Source organism: Kockiozyma suomiensis, assembly GCF_038497685.1.
Source record: "Kockiozyma suomiensis strain NRRL Y-17356 unplaced genomic scaffold V2V93scaffold_3, whole genome shotgun sequence".
NCBI classification, from domain to species: domain Eukaryota; kingdom Fungi; phylum Ascomycota; class Lipomycetes; order Lipomycetales; family Lipomycetaceae; genus Kockiozyma; species Kockiozyma suomiensis.
In genome coordinates, this window is record NW_027117666.1 from 489118 (window position 1) to 511087 (window position 21970).

General features: G+C 44.5%; 7 protein-coding genes across 7 annotated transcripts; 3 read left to right on the forward strand and 4 right to left on the reverse strand.

The window, feature by feature from the left end:
* Positions 1 to 29: 29 nt before the first annotated feature.
* On the forward strand, positions 30 to 2144 carry V2V93DRAFT_365571 (dihydroxy-acid/6-phosphogluconate dehydratase). The gene is made up of 2 exons (XM_066909102.1): positions 30 to 336; positions 423 to 2144. Exons 1-2 carry the CDS (start codon positions 113 to 115, stop codon positions 1984 to 1986), a joined length of 1788 nt encoding a protein of 595 aa, XP_066767445.1. The 5' UTR covers positions 30 to 112; the 3' UTR covers positions 1987 to 2144.
* V2V93DRAFT_365572 (HAD-like domain-containing protein) lies at positions 2110 to 3513 on the reverse strand. The gene is made up of 4 exons (XM_066909103.1): positions 3324 to 3513; positions 3169 to 3237; positions 3013 to 3104; positions 2110 to 2937 (listed from the first exon to the last, which is right to left on the reverse strand). The coding sequence occupies exons 1-4, from the start codon at positions 3406 to 3408 to the stop codon at positions 2272 to 2274; spliced, it is 912 nt and encodes a 303-aa protein (XP_066767446.1). The 5' UTR covers positions 3409 to 3513; the 3' UTR covers positions 2110 to 2271.
* Positions 3514 to 3908: 395 nt separating this feature from the next.
* Positions 3909 to 6645, reverse strand: V2V93DRAFT_365577 (uncharacterized protein). The gene is made up of 2 exons (XM_066909104.1): positions 6081 to 6645; positions 3909 to 6008 (listed from the first exon to the last, which is right to left on the reverse strand). Exons 1-2 carry the CDS (start codon positions 6264 to 6266, stop codon positions 4017 to 4019), a joined length of 2178 nt encoding a protein of 725 aa, XP_066767447.1. The 5' UTR covers positions 6267 to 6645; the 3' UTR covers positions 3909 to 4016.
* A 1015-nt stretch (positions 6646 to 7660) lies between these two features.
* V2V93DRAFT_159310 (uncharacterized protein) lies at positions 7661 to 10370 on the reverse strand. Its single transcript, XM_066906884.1, has 2 exons — positions 8568 to 10370; positions 7661 to 8507 (listed from the first exon to the last, which is right to left on the reverse strand). Exons 1-2 carry the CDS (start codon positions 10138 to 10140, stop codon positions 8101 to 8103), a joined length of 1980 nt encoding a protein of 659 aa, XP_066767448.1. The 5' UTR covers positions 10141 to 10370; the 3' UTR covers positions 7661 to 8100.
* A 5250-nt stretch (positions 10371 to 15620) lies between these two features.
* V2V93DRAFT_365587 (pyridoxal phosphate-dependent transferase) lies at positions 15621 to 18145 on the forward strand. The gene is made up of 2 exons (XM_066909105.1): positions 15621 to 16145; positions 16387 to 18145. The coding sequence occupies exons 1-2, from the start codon at positions 15722 to 15724 to the stop codon at positions 17748 to 17750; spliced, it is 1788 nt and encodes a 595-aa protein (XP_066767449.1). The 5' UTR covers positions 15621 to 15721; the 3' UTR covers positions 17751 to 18145.
* A 395-nt stretch (positions 18146 to 18540) lies between these two features.
* Positions 18541 to 20463, forward strand: V2V93DRAFT_365588 (glucose signaling factor 2-domain-containing protein). The gene has a single exon (XM_066909106.1). The coding sequence runs from the start codon at positions 18683 to 18685 to the stop codon at positions 19982 to 19984; it is 1302 nt and encodes a 433-aa protein (XP_066767450.1). The 5' UTR covers positions 18541 to 18682; the 3' UTR covers positions 19985 to 20463.
* Positions 20464 to 21090: 627 nt separating this feature from the next.
* V2V93DRAFT_378678 (regulatory subunit of cyclin-dependent kinase) lies at positions 21091 to 21717 on the reverse strand (the record flags this gene model as incomplete). Its single annotated transcript, XM_066911971.1, has 5 exons — positions 21091 to 21106; positions 21167 to 21194; positions 21252 to 21400; positions 21497 to 21523; positions 21611 to 21717. The coding sequence occupies 5 exons, from the start codon at positions 21715 to 21717 to the stop codon at positions 21091 to 21093; spliced, it is 327 nt and encodes a 108-aa protein (XP_066767451.1).
* Positions 21718 to 21970: the final 253 nt, after the last annotated feature.

Consider the following 21970-nt stretch of genomic DNA (forward strand, 5'->3'; position numbering starts at 1 on the left):
GGGCGAGGAATTGTAATTCGCATCGAGTTTTTTTTCAGCTAAAATTCTCAATCTTCTAGCTTAACTGATATATTAGTTTTCTGTCCCACACAGAAACAATACAGTAACATATATGAAGATGCTACGAAATTCACAACCACGGACGATGGGCACGGTGCGAGCTAGTTTCCGAAGAGCATTTGGCTCTACAAGGACGCTGAGAAATGAGGAGGACAAGCTTAACAGATATTCTTCGGAAATTACGTTACCAAAATCGCAGGGCGCGTCGCAGGCGATGCTGTACGCGACCGGATTCACTGACAAAGATTTTGAGAAAGCTCAGGTTGGAATATCCAGGTATGCGAATTTGAGGAGTTGAGAAAATAAAATAAAAAGTGCGGGGGTTAGAGTCATTGAATCTAATGCGGAATAATCAATTCTAGTGTATGGTATTCTGGTAATCCGTGCAACATGCACCTGCTTGATCTTAACTTTCGCATCAAGCAAGGAGTCGAGAAAGCTGGTCTGAAGGGGTTGCAGTTCAATACGATTGGCGTCTCTGATGGTATTTCTATGGGTACAACCGGTATGCGCTACTCACTGCAATCGCGTGATCTCATAGCAGATTCTATCGAGACCGTAATGCTGGGCCAGCATTACGACGCAAACATTTCTATCCCTGGCTGTGACAAGAATATGCCCGGTGTTCTTATGGCTATGGGTCGCGTAAACCGACCAGCAATCATGGTCTACGGTGGTACCATCAAACCTGGTCGGTCATCCTGTATGCCTGATGTCGATATTGATGTTATTTCAGCATTCCAGGCTTACGGCCAGTACCTTGCAAAGACTATCGACGAGCCTACTCGTGCTGATATCATCCGCCACGCCTGTCCGGGTGCTGGTGCCTGCGGCGGAATGTACACTGCAAACACGATGGCCTCAGCGGCCGAGGTAATGGGAATGACTCTTCCTGGATCATCTTCTTTCCCTGCAGAGAGTCCCGAGAAGCTACAAGAGTGCGAGGATGTTGGAGAAGCAATCAAGAACCTGATGCGAATCGGTCTGCGTCCGTCAGATATCATGACGCGGGAGGCATTCGAGAATGCCATGAAATATGTTACCATTACTGGGGGTTCAACTAACGCAGTTTTACATCTCATCGCCGTCGCTCACTCTGTGGGTATTAAGCTGACCATTGAGGATTGGCAGGCTGTGTCTGATCGCACACCTATGCTTGCCGATTTCAAACCCTCGGGCAAGTACGTTATGGCTGACTTGCTCGCTTTGGGCGGCACACCCTCGGTTACCAAGTTCCTCATCAATGAAGGCGTCCTCGATGGATCTACTATGACTGTTACCGGTAAGACTCTTGCTGAGAACGCTTCAAAGTTCCCTGATCTTCCTAAGGATCAGAAGATCTTTATGCCGTTTTCTAAGCCTATCAAGGCAACCGGCCATTTGCAGATCCTTAGAGGCAGTCTTGCTCCGGGTGGTTCTGTTGGTAAGATCACCGGTAAGGAAGGAACAATTTTCAAGGGCAAAGCTAGAGTTTTTGATGCCGAGGAGTACCTTATCCCTGCTCTTGAGCGAGGAGAGATTAAGAAGGGCGAGAAGACTGTCATCATTATTCGATACGAAGGACCCAAGGGTGGCCCTGGTATGCCGGAGATGTTGAAGCCTTCTAGTGCGGTTATGGGCGCCGGATTGGGCCAAGATGTTGCATTGTTGACCGATGGACGCTTCAGTGGTGGCTCGCACGGTTTCTTGATTGGACATATCGTCCCTGAGGCTATGGATGGTGGTCCCATTGCCTTGGTCGAAGATGGCGACGAGATTATCATCGACTCGGAGAGAAATGTTATTGACTGGCTTGTTTCTGAGGAAGAAATCGAGAAAAGACGCGCCAAGTTTGTAGCTCCGCCATTGCGCTACAACAAGGGTACTCTTTATAAATACGCAAAGAATGTGTCGGATGCCAGCCATGGATGTGTGACTGACTTATGAACATGCGTTTAGTATCGTTGTTTTTTTGGTTCCGTTGAGTTTGTTATTTTGTATGCTGTTCATATTAGGCTATGTCTAGAGTTTTATTCTTGATAGTTTGATGATCTGGGATTGATTTACTGATTGTCGGACAAGCATAAAATAAAATTAAGCAAAAGTTTGCACTCTAAGTAAACGTTGAAATAGAACAAAATACCTCTAATATCTAGGATTATAATAATACTGAAGCGACATCGAGCAGAACCAGCAGCTCGTGCCGAGTATCATATTCTTGAGACAGAACACTCACTCTTTATTCTGCAGAAGCTCGTAAATATCACCAAGCTTGGTCATGTAGTTTTGGACCGCAACAGGCGCATCCTGGGCCGTGACATCGCTCTCGGTATTGACACCCGTCAACACAAACAAAGTTCCGAGACCGCCTTCGACGCCGAATCGCATGTCAGTATCAAGTCTATCGCCAACCATACAGGCACGAGATGAAACAAAGTCGAATTTCGCCTTAATACAATCCATCATTGCCTGTGAAGGTTTGCCTAACGAGATTGGCTGCCGCTTTGACGCGAGGATAAGAGGGGCTGACATTGTGCCGGCGCCAGGAAACAGTTTTCCATTTGTGGGGTAAGTAGAGTCGATATTTGTCGCCAAGAAAATAGTTTCGGGAACTTGCAAGTTAATTAACGCTATGGATAGCTTAAGATAGTTAATATGCTGGTCCAAGCCACAGAGCACGCAGCCAATTGATGGGTCGGCGACAATCTTGTCGTAGTCTTCGGGCGCAATGTCGCGGCGAAGGGAAGGATCTGTACCGCCGATATACTGAATACCTTCGCTGGCGAGTTCTTCCTCAATTCCAGCTTCTCCGAGGACGAAAACTTTCTTGTCCTTGGGCAGTTTAACTACTTTGCTGAGATATATAGCAGAAGAATACGCAGAACCAAATATTTCCTCCTGTATCAGCGATTAAGACTAAAGATTAGATATTTGTAACCGGCACAATATGACTCGAAGAAATTTCAAGCTTACCGCGGTAACCGAAATTCCTAATTTAGCAAATTTTTTGGTATATGCCTGTCGCGACTTTGTAGAGTTGTTTGTCACGAAAATAAGTCTCTTGCCTAATCATTAATGTTGGCACCAATAAGTCAACTGCTATTCAATTAAGTGAAATTATAAACATACCTCTGGAGCGCAACAATTCTAAAGTCTCGGCAGCATAAGGCAAAAGCTTGTCACCTTGCCACAACACTCCTATAATATACATTACAAATTAGTATTTCCGAGACCGCAAGGCGCGTTTAGAAGTACTCCAAAAAGTATTCCAGGAGACTCCTCACCATCACAATCGAAAAGAAAATCATCGTACGAGTCTAGGAATTTCTCGACTTGCTCTTTAGTCGTTATTTTAGTAGGTCCAGTCATTTTTTCTTTTTGCGTTAGGGTGAAGTGCCGTTATGTGGAGATTTGACTGAGCGTGAGTGCGGGTTCCTTATTTGTGGAGGGACGACAGCGACGAGATCAAGCCTCACCCGGCCTGTAAAGTATAACCTTGGAAAGCTATTTTCGAGTATAGGCAGAAATTACCTTACAAGGCTTCAAGAATTGGTCCATATTCGCAATTTAATGAAGGTACTGTTAATTCGTCCTTGTCTGCATATTATTTTTATGTGTACTAGATACCGCGAGAGCAATACAAAACACGTCTAGCTTAAAGCTCTGCACTTGGTAATAGGTCACGTGAAGTCCAAGTGTCTGGAATATATTTTAAAACACGATAAATTAATAAATTATCAGATAAACTTGAGAGTATACAGTATTTGAAACCTGTCTCGCATTTTACCGCGTGTTTTGTTTGATGTTCATTTGACTAAAAGGATGGCTATGGTTCAGTTGCGCAGTACTAAGAGCATTCTAGTATAAGATCAGGACAAAAAAAATTCATTGGATACTGTATTTACATATGTACTAAAAGCGAATAAATTTGAAAATAATATACAAGATCACAGTAACCGCAACCTATAACAAAGGCTCTAAAACAGCTTTGTAGCAAAAATATGAAAGTTATTGTCATCAGCAAAAAACTCGTCGCCGAAGTGCTCATCATACCCATCGCCTTCACCAACGTCCATATCATCTTCTTCATCATCGACCAATGCATCATTATCATCTGCCTCGACATCGCCCTCATGAAATCCACAGGATTGAACTCCACTCGTATGTCGCGGACCTGAATTAAACTCGTCACTCGTCAACTGGGCTATGGCCTCACTATTAATCTGCGAGCGGACAACTGATCGTTCAGCAACGACAGGAGTAGAAGTACCGCTTGACCCAGAAGCCGTTCCTCCCGCGTTCTGGGTGACGCTTGGAGTGCGTTTACGTCGGATCGGAACAACGAGCTCAACAGAGTTCATCCATAATAATTCCAAATTAGGTAAGGCAGATTTTAAAATAGTTGCCTGACGCCGACAAATATCATAAATACCAATTCCATAGTATACAGTGGGTGTATAATTAAGATACAAATGGTGCAACACAGGAAACTTTTGCATATGAGTGACGAGATCGTTGAAGGATGTTGCGTTACGCGAGAAATCAATGGCAAGTGACTGGATATGTTTTCCGGCAGCAGAAGTAGCAAGCACACGTAAATCATCCAGAGACCATGCTGCAAGTACAATATTCTGACCAGCTGAAATAGACCAGATGTGTATCGACAATTTTCTAAGATGCACAATTGGCGAAGAAGTATTGTGGTATCTTGAACCGCGAGTAGAGTGTCGCGTTCGATGAGACATAGATTGTTGGCGAGAGTGTTTTATTGAGCGTCGAAGATGCCCTCGGTATTGAGAATTATAATCCTGACCTCTATTGAGCTGCAAAAGCCATGGCGCTATATGTTCCGACATGACACGACTCTCAGTTAATGGTTCACAGAGCAACTTCAGGTTCAAGTATTCGACAGCATACAAATCGCGTAGCAAAGTGCTCATCATCGGCGGACGTGTATCGATCGGAGTGATTTCTTCTCCTGGCTGTGCTACCTGCGGTGGCCGCTGAATCGGGGAAAGAGGAAACGCCGCTTTACCAAGCGTAAGATCAAGAGTCTTCATGGTACGCGGCAATACGGTGTTCGTAGTAAGCGTTGAAAAAACTTGACTATCCGTAGAGTGTAGGCGCAAAGTATTCAACGCACTAAACGAGACACGCGAAGCCAGAAACTCGAGATTTATTCTTGGGAAATCAAATAGTGCTAAAGACTCAACTGATAACTTATCACTCTCATCAATATCCTTCAATAGCACCTCCAGAAATTTTGACTTGAGGTTAGTAGTCTCAAGGTCAATATCAGCAGCCTCATCCTGTTGCTGCTGCTGAAAATTCGGATGCGCATGCCATGCGGGTCTATCGACGTCATTTACAACGTCGGCACTTAAATCATCTCTTTCAGCAACTCTAATACTCAGACAAGTCAGACTATCCTTAAACTCCTTCAAAATCCCACTAACAGTCCTGGTCTCATCAAGAGACCGAAGTCTTAAAATTCGCAGCGACCGAAGCTTTGGCAGCGGCGCGGAGATGTTCATTAGAAGTGTCAAAGGCACAGAGCACATTTGCAGAGCAAGCAGATCAGGAAGTGACAAAATGGCTGACAAAACAGCAGCCGGAAGACTGATTTTGCACACGTTCCATTCGACGGTCTGAACTCTATAAAGCTGAGAGATTGCGCGGGCTATAGCATCGACTTGATGCGGGTCAGATACGGTAGACGGAACACTCTGCTCAATGTATTGATTCAAAGACTGGGGAAAAGAGGGTGTCACATCTGGTTTGGAAGTCGAGGAGCAGATTACCACGCGTCTAATCAGGTCCGCGTGCATCGGCAGCAAAGACGCGAGACGGGTAAGCTTTGTCGGCGTATCTACCGCGAGTTTGACAATCCGGTAGAGCTGTGGTAGTGTAGCCTTATAAAGCTTTTTGTTTGTCAGAGCCAGACTGTTCAGCGGTGCATACTCTGAAAGCTGTAGGTTTCGTATTTAGTATCGTTAGCAATGTTGAATGGACAGAATATACAAGACGAAAGAGCACATTACCTGAGCACAAATCTTCCAATAAATTTCAACCGGAAGCCCCAGTAGCTCAGACCGGCCATTGAACTCCTCCTCGTCCTGAAATCTGCCAGTGTACAGTCCCGTATCGTCGCCGAATTGCTGCTCTTCAGTCTCTATAAATGTGTTGACACTGTGCTCGTTGGGAGCATCGCTGGCGTGCGGCTCCATAGCGTGGCGAACAATTTGTACAAGCTATTGCACACAAAAACAACACGACCGCCTAACACTAGACGGGAAAATGAAAAAGCAAAGGAAAAAGAGTAGAGAAGCTATCTTTGAAAGAGAGTACAGAATGCAAAGAGGGTCAGAAAAAGAAGACCGGGTACAGATACCGAAGACGAGACACTACTACCACTGATAAGGTTGGAAACGAGTTTGTCCCAGCGCGGACTATCGTGCACGTGAAATTCTCGTATAATTTGGAAACAAGTCGTGTAGCACCACCGGAAATTGTAAATGGGCTATCACAATAAATATAGTGATTTTTTTGCCAAAAGCTGTTTACTATAGCTATTCACTATAAGACTAGAGCATCTCAAGAGTAGGGCGATGAGCAACGGGGTCCGATGCACGGCAAGATTCTGACGGCGACGCGGGTGGCGGCACCGAGAGTCATAAAGCTTAAAATCACTAAATATCCGTTCCACAGAAGAGCCACGCAGTGTCAAGAAGCTAAATGATAATAATTGAGATAGTAATATGCCAATAAAAGACTTCATGTTTGAGAAAAACCCTCTATAAAGTCTCGTTATAGCGAGATTGATGTGCTCTTCGTACAAGTTCACCTCTTCGTACAAGTTCACCAGCATTCGATGGTTGCGGCAAGCGACTCACTTACCCGAGAAAAAGCACTTGCCAAAACAAACGAAAGTAATAGACTCATGAATTGCAGTTCTTAGCTCAATCCCCCATCTGGAACCTCTCATTTCTCTACTCTTCAGGGAGTTAGGTATTGCACAATACGCTTGACTTTACATGCCAGCTGTATTCGTACTTCTACTTAAAGTTTATACGTTAATAGTTCGTAGAATTCATTAATAGATATATATATATATATACTGGTAATATATCTCCTTTGTCATCCAATCTATTCTCCGCACTTGAAATAATCCGCACTACCTAAATAGTCCACAGTTCATTTCTCACTCATTGGGTTAGGCCTAGATAACTAATCTATCACTACCCTAAACCATTAGACGTGATCTGTACCTATTTCGTTCTCCCTGATCAAAAGAAAAAACCCTTAGCTGATTCTACGATACCCAGTAAATAAAGTTGGATAAGCACTCGCTACTCTTGATAGTAAATCCAGCAAAGTATGGCGCCCACTTTCAAAGGTGCAAAGAAAATCAAGCCAAACGCAATCTCATTCTGTAACAGTTGATTCGGATCTAAAATATTCCGAAAAACTCACAATTGAGGGCAAGGGGTCTTCTACTCCGTCGACCATTGCCTGTCGAAGCTGTTAACTATTCCCGTTGGGATTAACCGACTGCCACGCCGTTGCTGAATAACTGTTTATTTGACGTGTGAACCAGTTCATTTTCTTCGTATCTATTAATCTCTTTAACAAGACAAATAAAAAACCGTGGAACACTTATTCGAAATATCAATTAATTGCTCTACTAATAATTAGTGCTCTTATAAAATGAAAGAAAACTTGTCAAAAACAAAAAACCCATTAACAGAAATGTGACGTACGATGCAGACTCAAAACCCGCTTTTCGAACTGAGACTATAGTAGAGAAGCAAGTATAATAAAAATGACTAGAAATGACGGCAAATAAAACAAAAACTAATTCCCAAAACACCAGCACAAGAATAATTAACAAACGCGCAAAGACAGACAATTAAAACAACTGACCGCACATTCATAAAGCGGCACGGCACGCTATGCTAATGCAAACAACATAAAAAAAACACACATTAATGATTAAAAGATCACGACATTAAAAACCTCCAATTACTTGCACTATCATAATGCAATACTCTGTACTTGTAATTAGTAATAGCAGGTGTAGCATTTGGAACTTTCGTGCACCTCCATCTCAGTACTCTTGAAATTATTTATTTCATCCTTAATTTGCGCAATCATCCACATCGGGAATGTATTATAAGGCACAGGATCAGGAATCTTGCGATCGTACTCTCCCGAATTCCAAGTCGAGTAGATCTTGATGCTGGGCGAGAATTGCACCGTTGATGTCATCGTCGAGGTTTGCGAGAGACAGCGGCCATGGGCACTGATGCTGGTCGGCGACGGCGGTGCAGATGCGTTGCCCAAGACAAGGGAAGTCCAGGACGACGAATGCGATTGCGGCGACGACTCTCTCGTCAAGCCCGGAAGATTCTCAGACGCGTCGCTAGCCGGAGAGGTGCTGGGAGAAGTAACTTGCCCTTGGTGAGAGTCTAAACCGGAAGCAGTTAGAAAAAAGTCATACAATAAGCAAAGCCTTTGAATGAACATACTCTTGAGAATGCTTTTGGGAACAAAATCAGGCTTCTTAACCGGCTCGTACACACGCACAGTTTCAAACTGCGAAGCCTCGTCCTCGTCATCGGCCTGGATAGCCCCGCCGCGAACACTGCTACTAGAAGAGCTAGCAACCGACGAAGTCTCGTTGAGGCTCGTGACGCTCGATACGCGCGACGGGCGGCGCATCGTAAGACCCGAAGAAAGCCGTCTGATAGCTTTCGACATCGACGATGCCGACGAGCGAATCGAAATATCGTCACTCTCATCGTCAACCGGACTCTTGGCGGGCGTATCAATCGAAAAGTTGTAATCGAGCACCTCGGCCGACTCCGGCTGTGCCAGTCGGTGACTATCGGCCGGCACGGTACGAGGAGAAGAGCGAGAAGAAGGCGCAGCTGGAGTCATTGAAGTCGAGGTAACAATGTAAGATACAGGAGTAGCACCATAAACTGGCGGCGACGACGACTGTTGAGGAGCAATGAACGACATAACTTTACTCAATCTCGACTTCTTTTTCTCTTTACCGTTTTCGACTGACTTTGACATTTTTGGGGAGGAGGAGGATGACGCACGCGGAACACTGGTCTCCAGATTTTTGAGTGCCTTCTTGCGTTCATATTCAGAAACGGTTGCAGACGCATTGCTGCGATCACTGAGAGTAGATAACGAAAAGGACGAGGTCATGGCAGAGACTGAGGCGCTGCTGTCGGTAGATGCGTGCCGCACATGTTGACGCGTCTCGATCTGGCTCAAGGTACTCGACCTACGGATGGGCTGCGGCATGTCATCAGTCGACAAACCCGGAGCCGAGCGCACAGAGTTTGCTCTTAAGGAAGGCGGCTGCTGTCTAACGGGAGAAGCCGTACGAGTCATGGTGTAGGCCGTATTCGAAGCTCGCGACATCGAGCGCGGGACAGAAGAGGTAGAAGATGAAGAAGAGGCAATTGAGTGACGCTGATGCTGAACATAGGACGGATCAACAGAATATGTCTGAGATTGCGAATGATGTGCCGCGGAAGAGTACGAGTTCTGCGCTTGAGGAAAGGAATTTGCGTAGGTCAACGACGGACGCGGCGGAGTAAAAGTATAGCTAGCCGGTTCACTAGCAAGCGATGGAACAGAAGAGACCGAGCTCGAACGTGAATAAGACGGAGGAGCTGAACTCGAATTAACAGGCATGCTCACGCTACGTCCAGTCGTAGACAACGAGTACTCGGAGCGGTGGTGACCTAGCCGATAGCGCTGCGGGTGTTGCCCGGGTGCGTACTCTTGCTGTGTGGCAGGAGAACTCATGCGCGAAGTCTGCAATGACGATGGCGTAGAAGAAGCAGGCATCACAGGAGAGGCAGAGCGAGACATGCTTGCCAGAGGCATCTGCCGGAAGGAAGGAGAGTGCGGAACATGCCGCACGGTCTTATTGGCCGGAATAGGAGTAGGGAAAGTCGCAGAAGCAGAAGAACTCGGAGAAGATGTTAGGGAGTACCGGCGATGATCAGCGATGGCCGGAGATGACATATAAGAAGGAGGGTTTGAGTAGGGGGTAGGCCGCGACTGAGTGGAAGCCATTTTTGGAAGCAATCAGCTAGCGATCCGTGCAGGTTTGCCAGAAGAGAAATGTGAGACAGGAGCCAAATTGACAAGGGCAGCCTGATTCCACTCGTACTATTCGCCGCAGTACACTGACAGGCGAGGCGGCGGTGTAATTAGATGATAGAATTAGAGGGGGGGGTGAAGAGACTGTCTTGCGCGAGACCAAAAATAGAGGCAGCAGGCTAAAAATACACGAGAATGTTGTCAGCAGCTACATATGAGCGAGCGAGATATAATCACAAAAAGGCACAAAAAATAAAGACAAAAAAAAGGATCGGTGGAAATCAGAAGATGGTTGAAGAGCCAGAGAGGGAGGGATGCAGATGCGGAGAGAAAGGAGATTCAAAATAAGGCAGGAATGGGGGACGTGAGCGAACAGGATTAGACATACCAGAAAGAGCTATGCGCGTTCAGACAAGCGAGCGGATGGAGAAGATTAGAAAGCAAACATGCCAGAGAAGAAGGCTATTGAGAAGCTATCACGAGAGAAGAGGAAGGAAGCGAGGGTGATTAGAGGGAAGAGGGATATACGGCAGCAGACGGTACCGAGGACGAAGTAGAGATGATACGAGGCCGAAGAGAAGAGAGAGGAGAGAGAAGAGAGACGAAGGAAAAGAAAAGGAAATAGAAAAAAGAATAAAAAGGTATAAGAAGAAAGAGAAGAAAGAGAAGAGAAATAAGAGGAGTAGGAGAAGTAGGATAAGTAGGAGAAGAGAAGAGGTGACGACGAGGTAGAGGATGCGAGAGAAAAGGAACGGACGGGACAAAGGTACCACCTGTGGCGCAAAATAATGTGGCAGTGCATGGTACCCGGCGGTGTTCTGGGTGAAGCCTGCGTCATTGAACCAGGCCAGACACGTGCGGGCACCTACCGACGAGAAGGCAGTAGTACTACATGTAGAAGGATAATGCTGCTTGATCTGCGATGGCTGGATTAAAATTACTGTGAGAAACGGCAGCAGAGGCTAGAATAGATGTAAGGAGTAGTGAATTATGTTAGATGCCGAGGAAGATATCTATATGAATGGATTATTAATACGGTCTACATGGGATCGATAATTGTATGCATAGTTCAGCCGTCAGAAGAGCAGAGAGCAGAGAGCAGAGTAAACAACGATTTGAAAGAATGAAAGAGCAGCAAGAAGGAAAATTAATCAAGAACGGATTTTCATAGTCAATCTAGAGGAGAGCTTTAAGAATAGCAATATAATCAAGGGCGGCCTTGCTGGATGAGATATAATTTGTTTGACATTTGACCGGGTTGCCGGCGCAGAGGATTTCAGCTTATCATCGTATCAGAAACTTCGCAGTATGCAGCGGCTAGCCCACAATATTCTAACTCTTGAATACAATTGTACTTTATTTATTCTTTTTTTATAGCAAATAGTTTGTAGAGTAGATTTTACGAGACTCGAGTAAGATAGACCATGACGAAACGAAAAGATAGGAGACCTCGAAAGTTTTAGGTGGTGTTGCTCGGGCCCGGTTCTGTCGGACGAAAAAAAAGGGCTCAAGAGTGTTTTTGAGCATCGGGCAGCTGTCGTAGCTGCTTTCTGCAACTTCAATTGCTTTGCTTTAAGCGCCGCAGTCGAGGATCTCGGAGAAGCATGCAGATGTGGAGCAGCTGCAATGTAAAAGAGTCCAGTGCTGCAGGTGACTGATCAGAAAATGTTTCTGAACTCTCAGGCTTGCGAGAATTTTTTGCGACAAATAGTGTTAGCCAAAGTACTATTTAAATAATTCAGACTGCAGTTCTGCAGTTCTGCAGTTCTGTAGTCGCTTTTGGTATTATGCAAAAAAGAGCGGAAACCAGACACTGAGCAAAAGTAAAATATCTTCGTTTGCGAATACGACGATAAAATCCGACGACTCTGAGGCCGCACCCTCACTACATCAACCTATTATAGAGTCTCCTGACACTATAGCAAAAACAACCGATACTGCTAATCCCCCACTGCGCGAAAGCATTGAAATCATTTGTAACCCCATCTGGGGAGGCATCCCGAAGAAGAAGGCAAAGCCGAGGCGTGGCCAGCGGGCGGCGTTTATCCAATCGCCGACTCTACCCGCGAACTATATTTACTTCCGCCTATCTAGTTGGTCCCTTCATGTGGATCTGTGTATTATAAGCAGTACAGCATCAGCATACTCGTGCAGCGATAGCAAGCAATCTCATGCCAAACCTACTAGTTACTGCTGTGATAGAGCAGAGGGCACCACCGTCCGGTACGAAGTACGTACAGTGTTTAGTCTGGTAAACCGAGGTGAACTGGAACCCGCGGCCAGCCGCTCATCGAATCCGAACTAATCCAAACTAGTTCCTTGCGTTTCGTGTATGTGCTCCGGAATGAGCACTCCTTATTCTGTTTCTTTACTATTCTCTTTTTACGCAGCTATTATTCTGGTCCCGGTATAATTCCTACTTTAGTGCTATAATACTCTGTCTGCTCGAGGGACTTGGACGACGTACAGCTCTGCCTTCACTCTTCGTCCAATCGCTTTCTTTTCTCCATAACTCTTATTTGAATTTTATTTAACCTACTTGTACTATACCTAAATAGACTCTACTCTCTCTATCATGTCCAACCACGGCTCCACAGCATCGCTGCACAAAAGCCGTTGGTGGTTACTCCTGCTACGCCACAGCGCCGCACGGCCCGGTCTATTCGTGGGTGCAACCCGCGAGCCAGCCATAACCTTCCTGGTGTGCATTTGGCTGACATTTGCATGGAGTTTTTTTGTGCAATTCGTCTCGTTCTGTTTCTGTGAGTGGAATTGTTAAACTCTTCTTGTCTATACTTTCGTCTTCGTCTGAACATCGCCAACTCGTATACTGAAGCAGAGGCGGAAGTAGTTTCAGCTTAGCATTACTTTCCCACTCGCTGCAACATGTGTATGGATAGATATACATATTGTATAAACCATACTTTTTAATAAATAGTAAGTCTTATCAACGCAAATACACTGCTGATCTATCTGCTTTGGTTTATTAACTTGCAGTCCACATGCGTTCATGGTCGTTCTTGCTAGCCGGCTCTTGCTCTTGCTCTTCACTGCCGCTCAGCCACAACCGTGCGCATTAAGGTTTAAATGTTTCAAAATCAGAACAAGCCACGCGCCTCGTCTTTCCAACTCGCTCATGCTCTTGATCTTTGATTTTGTTATGACTCTACGGTATATCAGATAGTAAATTATATCTGCTTATTTGCTTAAAATAATTTGCTTATTTATCATTTAAAGCACTTCCTCACGGCAATCAAGCAGCATCCTCCACTCACAGCCTTGCACTGCGCAGCCACTTCCGTACACTTGTCTCAGCTTGTGCGGCTCAGTATCCAGAGTGTGCACACATCCCGACCCCGTTCCTTCAAACATGACTATCTACTTTAGCTTATACAATCACAGTCACCTCGTTTGCTTCTTTGCGTTGTCTTGATTGCTTTGCATAGCTTTCTTTACTGGCGGAATATTTCCCGAGTGAGCATGGCCTTGCGCTAAATACCGCTGCTTGCAGTATAGTGCAATGTGTTAGTGTATACCTTCCCTTTCCGGACGCGCTCTACTAATCTCGTCACTGCTCTCCCTCAGCACCATTTATACCATACAAACACTAGTCTATAGTGCTTTTTTTTTATTTCCACGGATGCAGTTAGAAGCAGAAAGCGACTGCAATCGCTTTGAGAAATCGGCACTGGTCTTGCTCCTTCGACATGTCCTGCTCGGCCGCGGTTGATACATCTTCTCTTCTAGCATTCGACTGCCGTTAGCATTGCTTCTACTTTATTACGTCTTAATTGGTTGTTTCAATTTATTTCTCTGGCCTGCTGTGACTTGTGTGTTCTTGTTTTATCTCTGTGTGCATTTTGATTAGGCTGCGCCGTAGCTGGGCACAGCCAACGTCGCAGTAGCAAAGTCCTCTTATATTTGTATCACATCCTGGCTCGAGAAAGAAGATCTGTCTGATCCGCTGACTACTCTTCCGGTTCTGCTTCTGTAATCCAAATTTTTGAACACCGCTGTGCCTCTATCTGGAAACACACGTCGAGAGTTTATGCTCATCTGCTTAGATACTGAAGATCCTTTCACATCTAGCGCCATGGCATGTATTTCCCAGACCGGCCGTATCCAAAAACCGTCTTACTAGAAGTAGATTGCTTAAATCAAACCTGGATCTGATGCCTTGTCGATAACCGTAATCGAAGTGAGCTGATGCTCGTTACTTGCAGTGTTTTTTAAAAAGCAATCTTGGGATGGAATATGACGTCAGCTTGTTACTATCTAAACTCTGAAATCCACTGGGTTTTTATGGGACCAAAGAAGACACAAACTTTATTAGTGTTTAAGCGAAAATCTTTTTTGTTTTAATCTTTGACTCGGGTAAATTAAGACATGTCCTCTGCTCTTTTCGGCTGTTAATGATTATTGCTGTATATCGTGTCAGACCGCTGATTGATTAGCCATTGCTGCTACTTGCGTCTATTATCTTTGCTGCACGCCGCTGCTGCTGCTGCAAAAAGAAGTACTTGTCTCAAGTGCCTGATTCTTCACTGACGTGCAGTGTGGCGCACAACCTTATTGTGTACCTCTTACAACCTCGCATCCTATCACGTGATATGTCCTGTTTCAGACGCACTCAGATAGGAAATAATATTGCTGTTGTTTGCAATGCTGGCTTTTTCTTATTTGCGCGGAAGGGGTGTTAAGCACAAGAAGTTTGGCATTTGGTGATTGCAATGCTAGCGCATTGCAAGAATTGAGCTGTGATGATGCTAGTGGATAGAGTTTTGGCACAGGTTTTGTAATCACCTGCTTCACAGTAGCTTACTATTGCTATGCTTTTGACTAATAACGAAAAGATATTTTAAAAATAAAATAAAAATCAGACTAGTTGACTACTAACTTAGCAGTAGACTACATCGGTTTGGTGGAGGTATTGTTGTGTTCTCTTTCGAAGAAATTTTAAGACAACTTGAAAAGTATACGTTAGTAATCTCCTGGTTTTCATTCATTTGTTCAATATTTTGGTTCACTTTTCTCATACCAGCTCAAGTAAACCAAAGGTAAATATCTGCAGCTACAAAATAGTAATTTTATCTCTAATTGAATTATTTTTTTTTAATTTAATCATTCGAGTAAGTCGTTTGAAATGAGTTGCATGAATGAAACGTACGACTTAGATTTAATTAGACGTTCTTCGATAAGCAGACGATCAAAAAGGCCACAAATAAAACATTAGATTACTATGAATCTTTTTTTAAACCTTTGTCTTGAGTACTGTAGACTATAATTACAAGTCGATGATAATCTTGTAAACCGCTAATTCATCTCATCATCCCCAAAGGTCCAAAATCACGTGACTAAATTGACTAACTGTGCTGAGGAATGCACCAGCCGAAAGCTGACAAGGGCTGGGGTTTAATTCAGACAAGAGTCCGTTTGTTCCGCTCGCCTCGCATTGAAACTCTCTCACATCTACGCGGGACCTTCTCTTCGCTCAGGCCTCTCTCTCCTTCCCTACCCACCCTCCAGCCTGCAAGTCTCCAGTCACTTGGATTCAATGCCGTCGAATCCAACTAAGCTTGCATCGCTGTTCGCGCAGGCTCAGGCTCAAATTCAACTCCCCGCCGGCTCGTCTTCGTCCTCCGCCGCGCCATCCCCAAACATGGCCGACTCTACCGCGCCCTCGCTTGGCATCATTAGCTATACATCCGGCTCTCGTGATGTACATTGCAGTCCGCAGAAACTAAAGCGCCGACAGATGCAGTATGGTCCGCTCCTGCATCCGTCATATCTCTACGCCTCGCACCAGGCAAAGGGCGCACTACCTGACCCCGTCGAAGAGGAGCCACCGCTATTTTACCTCCTTACAACGTACATCTCCTACCTTATCCTTATTATTTTTGGTCATGTGCGCGACTTCTTTGGAAAGCGATTTAAGAAGGAAAAATATCAACATCTGATACAGCAGAATGTAGGTTTGCCTTCCTTTTTATTTCTGTTTGCGTTATTACCTTGATGACATGCTATGTGCTTGTATGCTTGTCTTGAACCAAGCAAATGCGCTTTTTTTTTCCCTCAAACAAAAGCATACATTTCTTGAGGATTGCAATTATAACTCATGCATACTACTGCGTCTTCACGTTCAGATACTGTCCTTGCTTCGACTACTACGTCAAGAAAAGAGAATAGACATGCTAACAATCGACGTCTAGGGATACGCGCCATTAACTTCTGACTTTGACTCCTTCTACGTTCGGCGATTAAAAGAGCGTCTGGATGACTGCTTCTCGCGCCCTACTATAAGCGTTCCTGGCCGTTACGTCACTATTCTTGACCGTGAATCTAAGGACCATAACCGCACGTTCAAATTCACTGGCACTACTACCGACGCACTTAATCTGTCTTCGTATAATTACCTCGGCTTTGCTCAGTCTGAGGGACAGTGTGCTGACGCCGCAGAGGAAATTGTACACCGCTACGGAATGTCGTCCGGCAGTTCCCGCGCTGAGGCTGGAACTACTGACTTACACCTTGAGACCGAGGAGCTCATTGCTCGCTTTGTCGGAAAGGAGTCGTCAATGTTGTTTTCAATGGGATATGCTACCAACGGTGCTGCCTTTCCCTCACTTGTCTCCAAGGGCTGTCTCATTATTTCTGATGAACTCAACCATGCCTCTATTCGCTTCGGTGCACGTATGTCTGGTGCTGTCATCAAGACTTGCAAGCATAATGACATGCGCGACTTGGAGCATTTGCTGCGTGAGGAGATTAGTCAGGGCCAGCCGCGCACACATCGGCCTTGGAAGAAGATCCTGGTGGTTGTCGAAGGCTTGTACTCGATGGAGGGTACGATGTGCAATCTGCCTACACTAGTTGAGCTCAAGAAGAAGTACAAGTTTTATCTTTTTGTAGATGAGGCCCATTCTATTGGTGCCATCGGACCTCGTGGGCGTGGTGTTTGCGATTACTTTGGCATTGACCCCAGAGAAATAGACATTCTCATGGGTACATTGACAAAGTCTTTTGGTGCCACCGGTGGCTATATTTCGGCCGACAAGGCGATCATCGATAGACTAAAGCTTGACAACATGGGCTATGTTTATGCCGAGCCAATGTCGCCACCTGTTCTGGGACAAATCGAAGCCGCAATTCGTACAATAATGGGCGAGATTGTACCGGGAGAAGGTGACGAGCGATTGCAGCGTATTGCGTTCAACTCACGCTACCTTCGTCTGGGATTGAAGCGTCTAGGATTCATCATCTCTGGCCATGACGACAGTCCAATTTTGCCGCTTATGTTGTATTCGCCTGCCAAGATGCCGGCTTTTTCGCGCGAGATGTTGAAGCGTAATATTGCGGTCGTCGTGGTCGGATACCCTGCTACGCCGCTCGTCAGTTCGCGTGTGCGGCTCTGCTTGTCGTCGGCGCTCAACAAGGATGATCTTGATGTGATTTTGCGGGCGTGCGATGAGGTTGGAGATATGCTGATGCTCAAGTTTAGACCGGATGAGCATCCACGTTGGAAGCTAGAGGACATCATTCGGAAAGGAGTTATGGACTGCAAGCGTGATGAACTTGAAGATTAAAGCGTGTGTATTTTTACAACGGGAAGATAGGGAATTCAGCTTTTGAAATAGCATATGTAGGTAAAGCTAAAGTGATTATATTGGTGATTGTATAGCTTTAGGATCGCTATTCTTTTCTCTAGATGTGTATTATTAGAACCTTTTCGGTATTGGGACTAATGTGTTGAAAAGAAAGGAGGAGGGGGCGCCGCTGCAGGCAACACTATGCATTATATCATATGAAATTACTGTTGCATACTGCACACTAATTGCTATGAATTATATTCTATTTTTTTTTTCGGGTTTTCGTTGCCTGGGTTTTTTTGTGGCTGTGAAGTTTAGAAGCATTTATATATATATATATATATATATGCCGGTTTGATGTTATCAATAACACTATGATTATTCCAATCAGATTACAAATTAAAGATGGATGTAGTAGTAGATGCTTCTAGTTGAATTTTCGGAAGAATCCATGAAGTTAAATTCGTCCGACGAATCGCTGACTCAAGGTCGATATGCTTTGCATGACAGCAGCAGTGGAGAATTGAACTAATGGCCACAGGTCGCATGGTCTTCTTTGGTAGATTAGCAGTAGCTGACCAAAATCGTTGACTATTCTAAATAGCAAAGATTTTGTAAGATAAGCTAATGCTGACACCTAATGATTAAGAGAGAACCAAGGTGGCTGTATATAATGCGTCTCATGTCCGATATGGGTAGCATATATATATACAAAATTACGCATTTAAGCCATAAATATAGTACTAATTTGTTGTTTCCAAACGGCGCCCCACCGATGAAGACAGGTCAGACGTGCACACGCCTTCTCGCCATCCCCCAGTCTTAAGTTATCGAACTATAGCTGTGCTGCAGCCATCTTCTCCGCTTCCCTTCCCATCTGTCAATTGCCTCGCACACCGAGTGTTTTCGATTGTGCCATTATAGATATTATGTCAGACTCTCCTCCCCCCGCCCCAGAGGGTACTGCTAAAAAGGATAAGCTTATCGATATCTACGTGCGCTTGAATGGCGATAGTGAGAAGGATTACTGCTTCTGCCTGCCCCGCGAGGAGCCCGTCTCGATTCTGCATAGCATCTTCGACACCCTTCCGCTCGTGCTCTCGCCCACATTTTTCTACCAACGAAAACCTTCCGGGTTTCATTTGTCGACCAGCCCTGGCTTTGTTACCAGCGAGGGAGCTCTGCTGTTTGAACACTCTGGCAAATTGACCCCGCTCGACGAAAGCAAGCGTATCAGCGACATCGTTCGCGAAGGCCAATTATTCGTACCTATATTCAAGTACAACAAGCGTCGCTTTTTTACAGTCGTTGCGCTCCTTTTATTTTGGCTTTACACTGATCTGCCGGAATGGTTCACGCCTACGCCTGGTATCTCGCTCTTTGCGCTCTGCACAAAAGCGTACGATCACTTCTTCGCTGAGATCCCGGATCCAAATGCGCCTGAACCAGAGGCCGAACCAGCTGATGGCACTGTCGATGTTGTATTTTTCGTTTTCCATTTTCTAAAGTGTCTAGTCATTTTCCTCATTTTTTTCTTTGGCGGATACAACCCCACCTCTATGAACCCATTCTACGATGCTCCTGATGTTTCGGCCGATCAACTCCGCGCTATTGGATGGACTGGTGCGCGCCGTATCACTCCCGATGAATGGCGCGAGGAGAACCGCAAGCGCAAGATTGAGGAGGTCGGTGGCGCTGTCAAGGCTTATGAGAAGGGTATCCTTCTCGGTCTTGGCACTGCTGGTGTTTCTCTGCGCGCAGGCGAGGGCTTCGATACACCCTGGGATTATGTTCGTCCCGAGACTGCCATTCTCCCTGAGCCACCTGCTGCAGCAGTTGTCACTACTGCTAATGACGCAGACAAGTCCGAGGAGACGGTCGCAGTAGTTGATGGTGAGGCTACTACTACATCGTCCGACGTGGCTAAGACCGTGCCTGTCAAGCCCGCTGCGGCACCCCAAGTCGACCCATTAGACACTGTCGATCTCGAAGCCGTATTGTTTCGTCTGAGCACCGATTACGAGGATAAATTGACAAAGTACCGCCGCTCCGAGATTTCGCGTCGTATGAAACTTGGCGATACTGTCGCTGTCGCGCTCAAAGACTGGCGACGTATTGGACCTCTTGTTCCGCCTGCGAGGGAAGTCGAGTTACAGTATTCTCTGCGCAAGAGACTTGAGAATCGTCCTGATTTGTTTGTCAAGACTATGGGATCGAAGAAGAATGATTAAAATATACTTGTCTTGAGTGTAGTGGAAAAAAGCAGATCTTGAATAATTTTACTTTTGTGATTATTTGTGAATTTTTCAAACTATGTATATGATAATATCTTTCTGAAATTATTTGCATTTCAACGTCGCTTTGAATTCTAGTTTCATTTTTATTTTGTTGAATTTTTTTTTTTTTTTTTTTTTTTTTTTGGTATTGATCATATATATTGTATTTGTAAAGTTTTTATGCACGAATTCTTTTTCTTTTTTACTTTGGCATATATCTTTTTATTTTAAGAAAGTCTTTGTGTGTTTTTGCCATCCTTGTTCTCGCCGCCTGTGTACAATTAGCGATTATCGTGATCCTTACTTTGTTCATCTCTGTTTTATTTTGATCATTTACTTTTCTCGCGGTTTTTTTCCTTTTTTTTTTTCGTATATATTAGAAAAAGTGTTTAACTTAGCGTGATTTGGTTTTCATTAATGTATTCTCGTCTGAATATTTTGCGTGTAAGTACCAAATAACTTTTGTTTGTAGTTATGCTACTGTATCCCAAACATGATATCCCAAACATGATATCGTAGTTATAGCGAATATATTTATGTAAAATGAACTAAAAAAAAAATAGACAAGAATCAGAAAAGAGAAAAAAGAGATAACAAAAGAGCTTATATACAAATTCCTGTAAATATCAAATCATAAAAAAGTACATGATAATTATTTTCTTACTTAGATGAGAATCCAATCCAATCCAATCCAATCCAGTCACAACGTATACAAATCTTCTCTTTATTTCCAGAAATTTCGCATGTAACACTGACCGTTCCTCTGATTTAATATGCGTTGTCTACTTTGAGGTTTACTTTCGTAGAAATTCCTTATGAATATAATCCTAGGTAACTGGCGGTGTAAGAGAGAGAAAAGGAAAAAACTTATAATATGGCGATCTCTTCAATAGCAACAAAAGGAGGAGAACCTCAATCCTTGAGGTTGTGAAAGAAATGTCGGAGAAAAAGGTATTCATATTGTCTTGTGGTGAGATGGATTCTGGTCTAATAAGAAACGACTATTTAGTGTGATATTTTATGATTATTTATGATATCTGATAAGAATTGACTAGTTGAGTTTAATCCTGTGACCGTCTAATGATTTCCAGATTAGTATCAGCAAATGAAAAACAAGTTTGCAGCGAAATAACTTACTTGAAAAGCAAAATGTGTGGCTCCGGCGCTGCAAGTACGACAATTATTAAACACTCTATAAAAATCACAATTAAATAATACTCACTGTGTGTTTCGTAATGCTCCCATCCCAGACTCTGGGTTATACCAAGCCCCCGCCATTCTTCTTCTTGCAGAATTCGTAAAGTGCCGGTTTCGGGATCAAAGTAATCCTTAGGAATGACTTTGAGCATGTTCTTTGGTAATGTGACGTGTCTACAATCAAAGTAGTCATCAGCCAACAATGCTCACTCAAAACCACCAAAAATAGCACTTAAAGTCAAATAAACAAGGAAAGATGTAGAGACATACCGGTATTCAAAGTGGTCATCTGAATATCTAACAGACGCGTACCGATAGTTAGCAACTTTCTCATCGGCAGAGGTAACCAGTTTTTATCAACGAGCACAAATAAAGTAAACATACCTGCTCGAGTAATGAATTAAGTCCTGAAACTCCTCCAGTCGCGCACGCTCTGATTCCGTGAGCATCCGGGGCTGCTGCGCCTTGTTTCGCAGCGCTTTCAAATCCATGTTGGCTGTATTGTGCAGGTAGAAAACGATTGAGATCGGATACGTAAAGTAAGGTGTCAACAATAAAAAAGAATGCGGAGCTGTGTGTGCTCTGAGAGCCGTTGACTCGTCGGAGAGCCTGCTGAGTGGGTAGAGTCGGGGAATAGAGTAGAAAGAGCGGGAGACGCGTCAGGAGAATCCAAGTTTGTTGTGGTTCGCTCTCGCTCGGCTGGCTGCATCACATATAGTCACATGACTCACAATCAGTCACAAG

Coding starts and splice junctions, on each gene's coding strand:
- V2V93DRAFT_365571 (XM_066909102.1), top strand. CDS start 113: ATGAAGATGCTACGAAATTCACAACCACGGACGATGGGCACGGTGCGA. Junction 337..422: donor GCTCAGGTTGGAATATCCAG/GTATGCGAATTT, acceptor AATCAATTCTAG/TGTATGGTATTCTGGTAATC.
- V2V93DRAFT_365588 (XM_066909106.1), top strand. CDS start 18,683: ATGTCAGACTCTCCTCCCCCCGCCCCAGAGGGTACTGCTAAAAAGGAT.
- V2V93DRAFT_365587 (XM_066909105.1), top strand. CDS start 15,722: ATGCCGTCGAATCCAACTAAGCTTGCATCGCTGTTCGCGCAGGCTCAG. Junction 16,146..16,386: donor ACAGCAGAATGTAGGTTTGC/CTTCCTTTTTAT, acceptor AGGGATACGCGC/CATTAACTTCTGACTTTGAC.
- V2V93DRAFT_159310 (XM_066906884.1), bottom strand. CDS start 10,140: ATGGCTTCCACTCAGTCGCGGCCTACCCCCTACTCAAACCCTCCTTCT. Junction 8,508..8,567: donor TCCCAAAAGCATTCTCAAGA/GTATGTTCATTC, acceptor CTTCCGGTTTAG/ACTCTCACCAAGGGCAAGTT.
- V2V93DRAFT_365572 (XM_066909103.1), bottom strand. CDS start 3,408: ATGACTGGACCTACTAAAATAACGACTAAAGAGCAAGTCGAGAAATTC. Junction 3,238..3,323: donor TTTTCTTTTCGATTGTGATG/GTGAGGAGTCTC, acceptor TGTATATTATAG/GAGTGTTGTGGCAAGGTGAC. Junction 2,938..3,012: donor TAGGAATTTCGGTTACCGCG/GTAAGCTTGAAA, acceptor TCGCTGATACAG/GAGGAAATATTTGGTTCTGC.
- V2V93DRAFT_365577 (XM_066909104.1), bottom strand. CDS start 6,266: ATGGAGCCGCACGCCAGCGATGCTCCCAACGAGCACAGTGTCAACACA. Junction 6,009..6,080: donor ATTGGAAGATTTGTGCTCAG/GTAATGTGCTCT, acceptor CGAAACCTACAG/CTTTCAGAGTATGCACCGCT.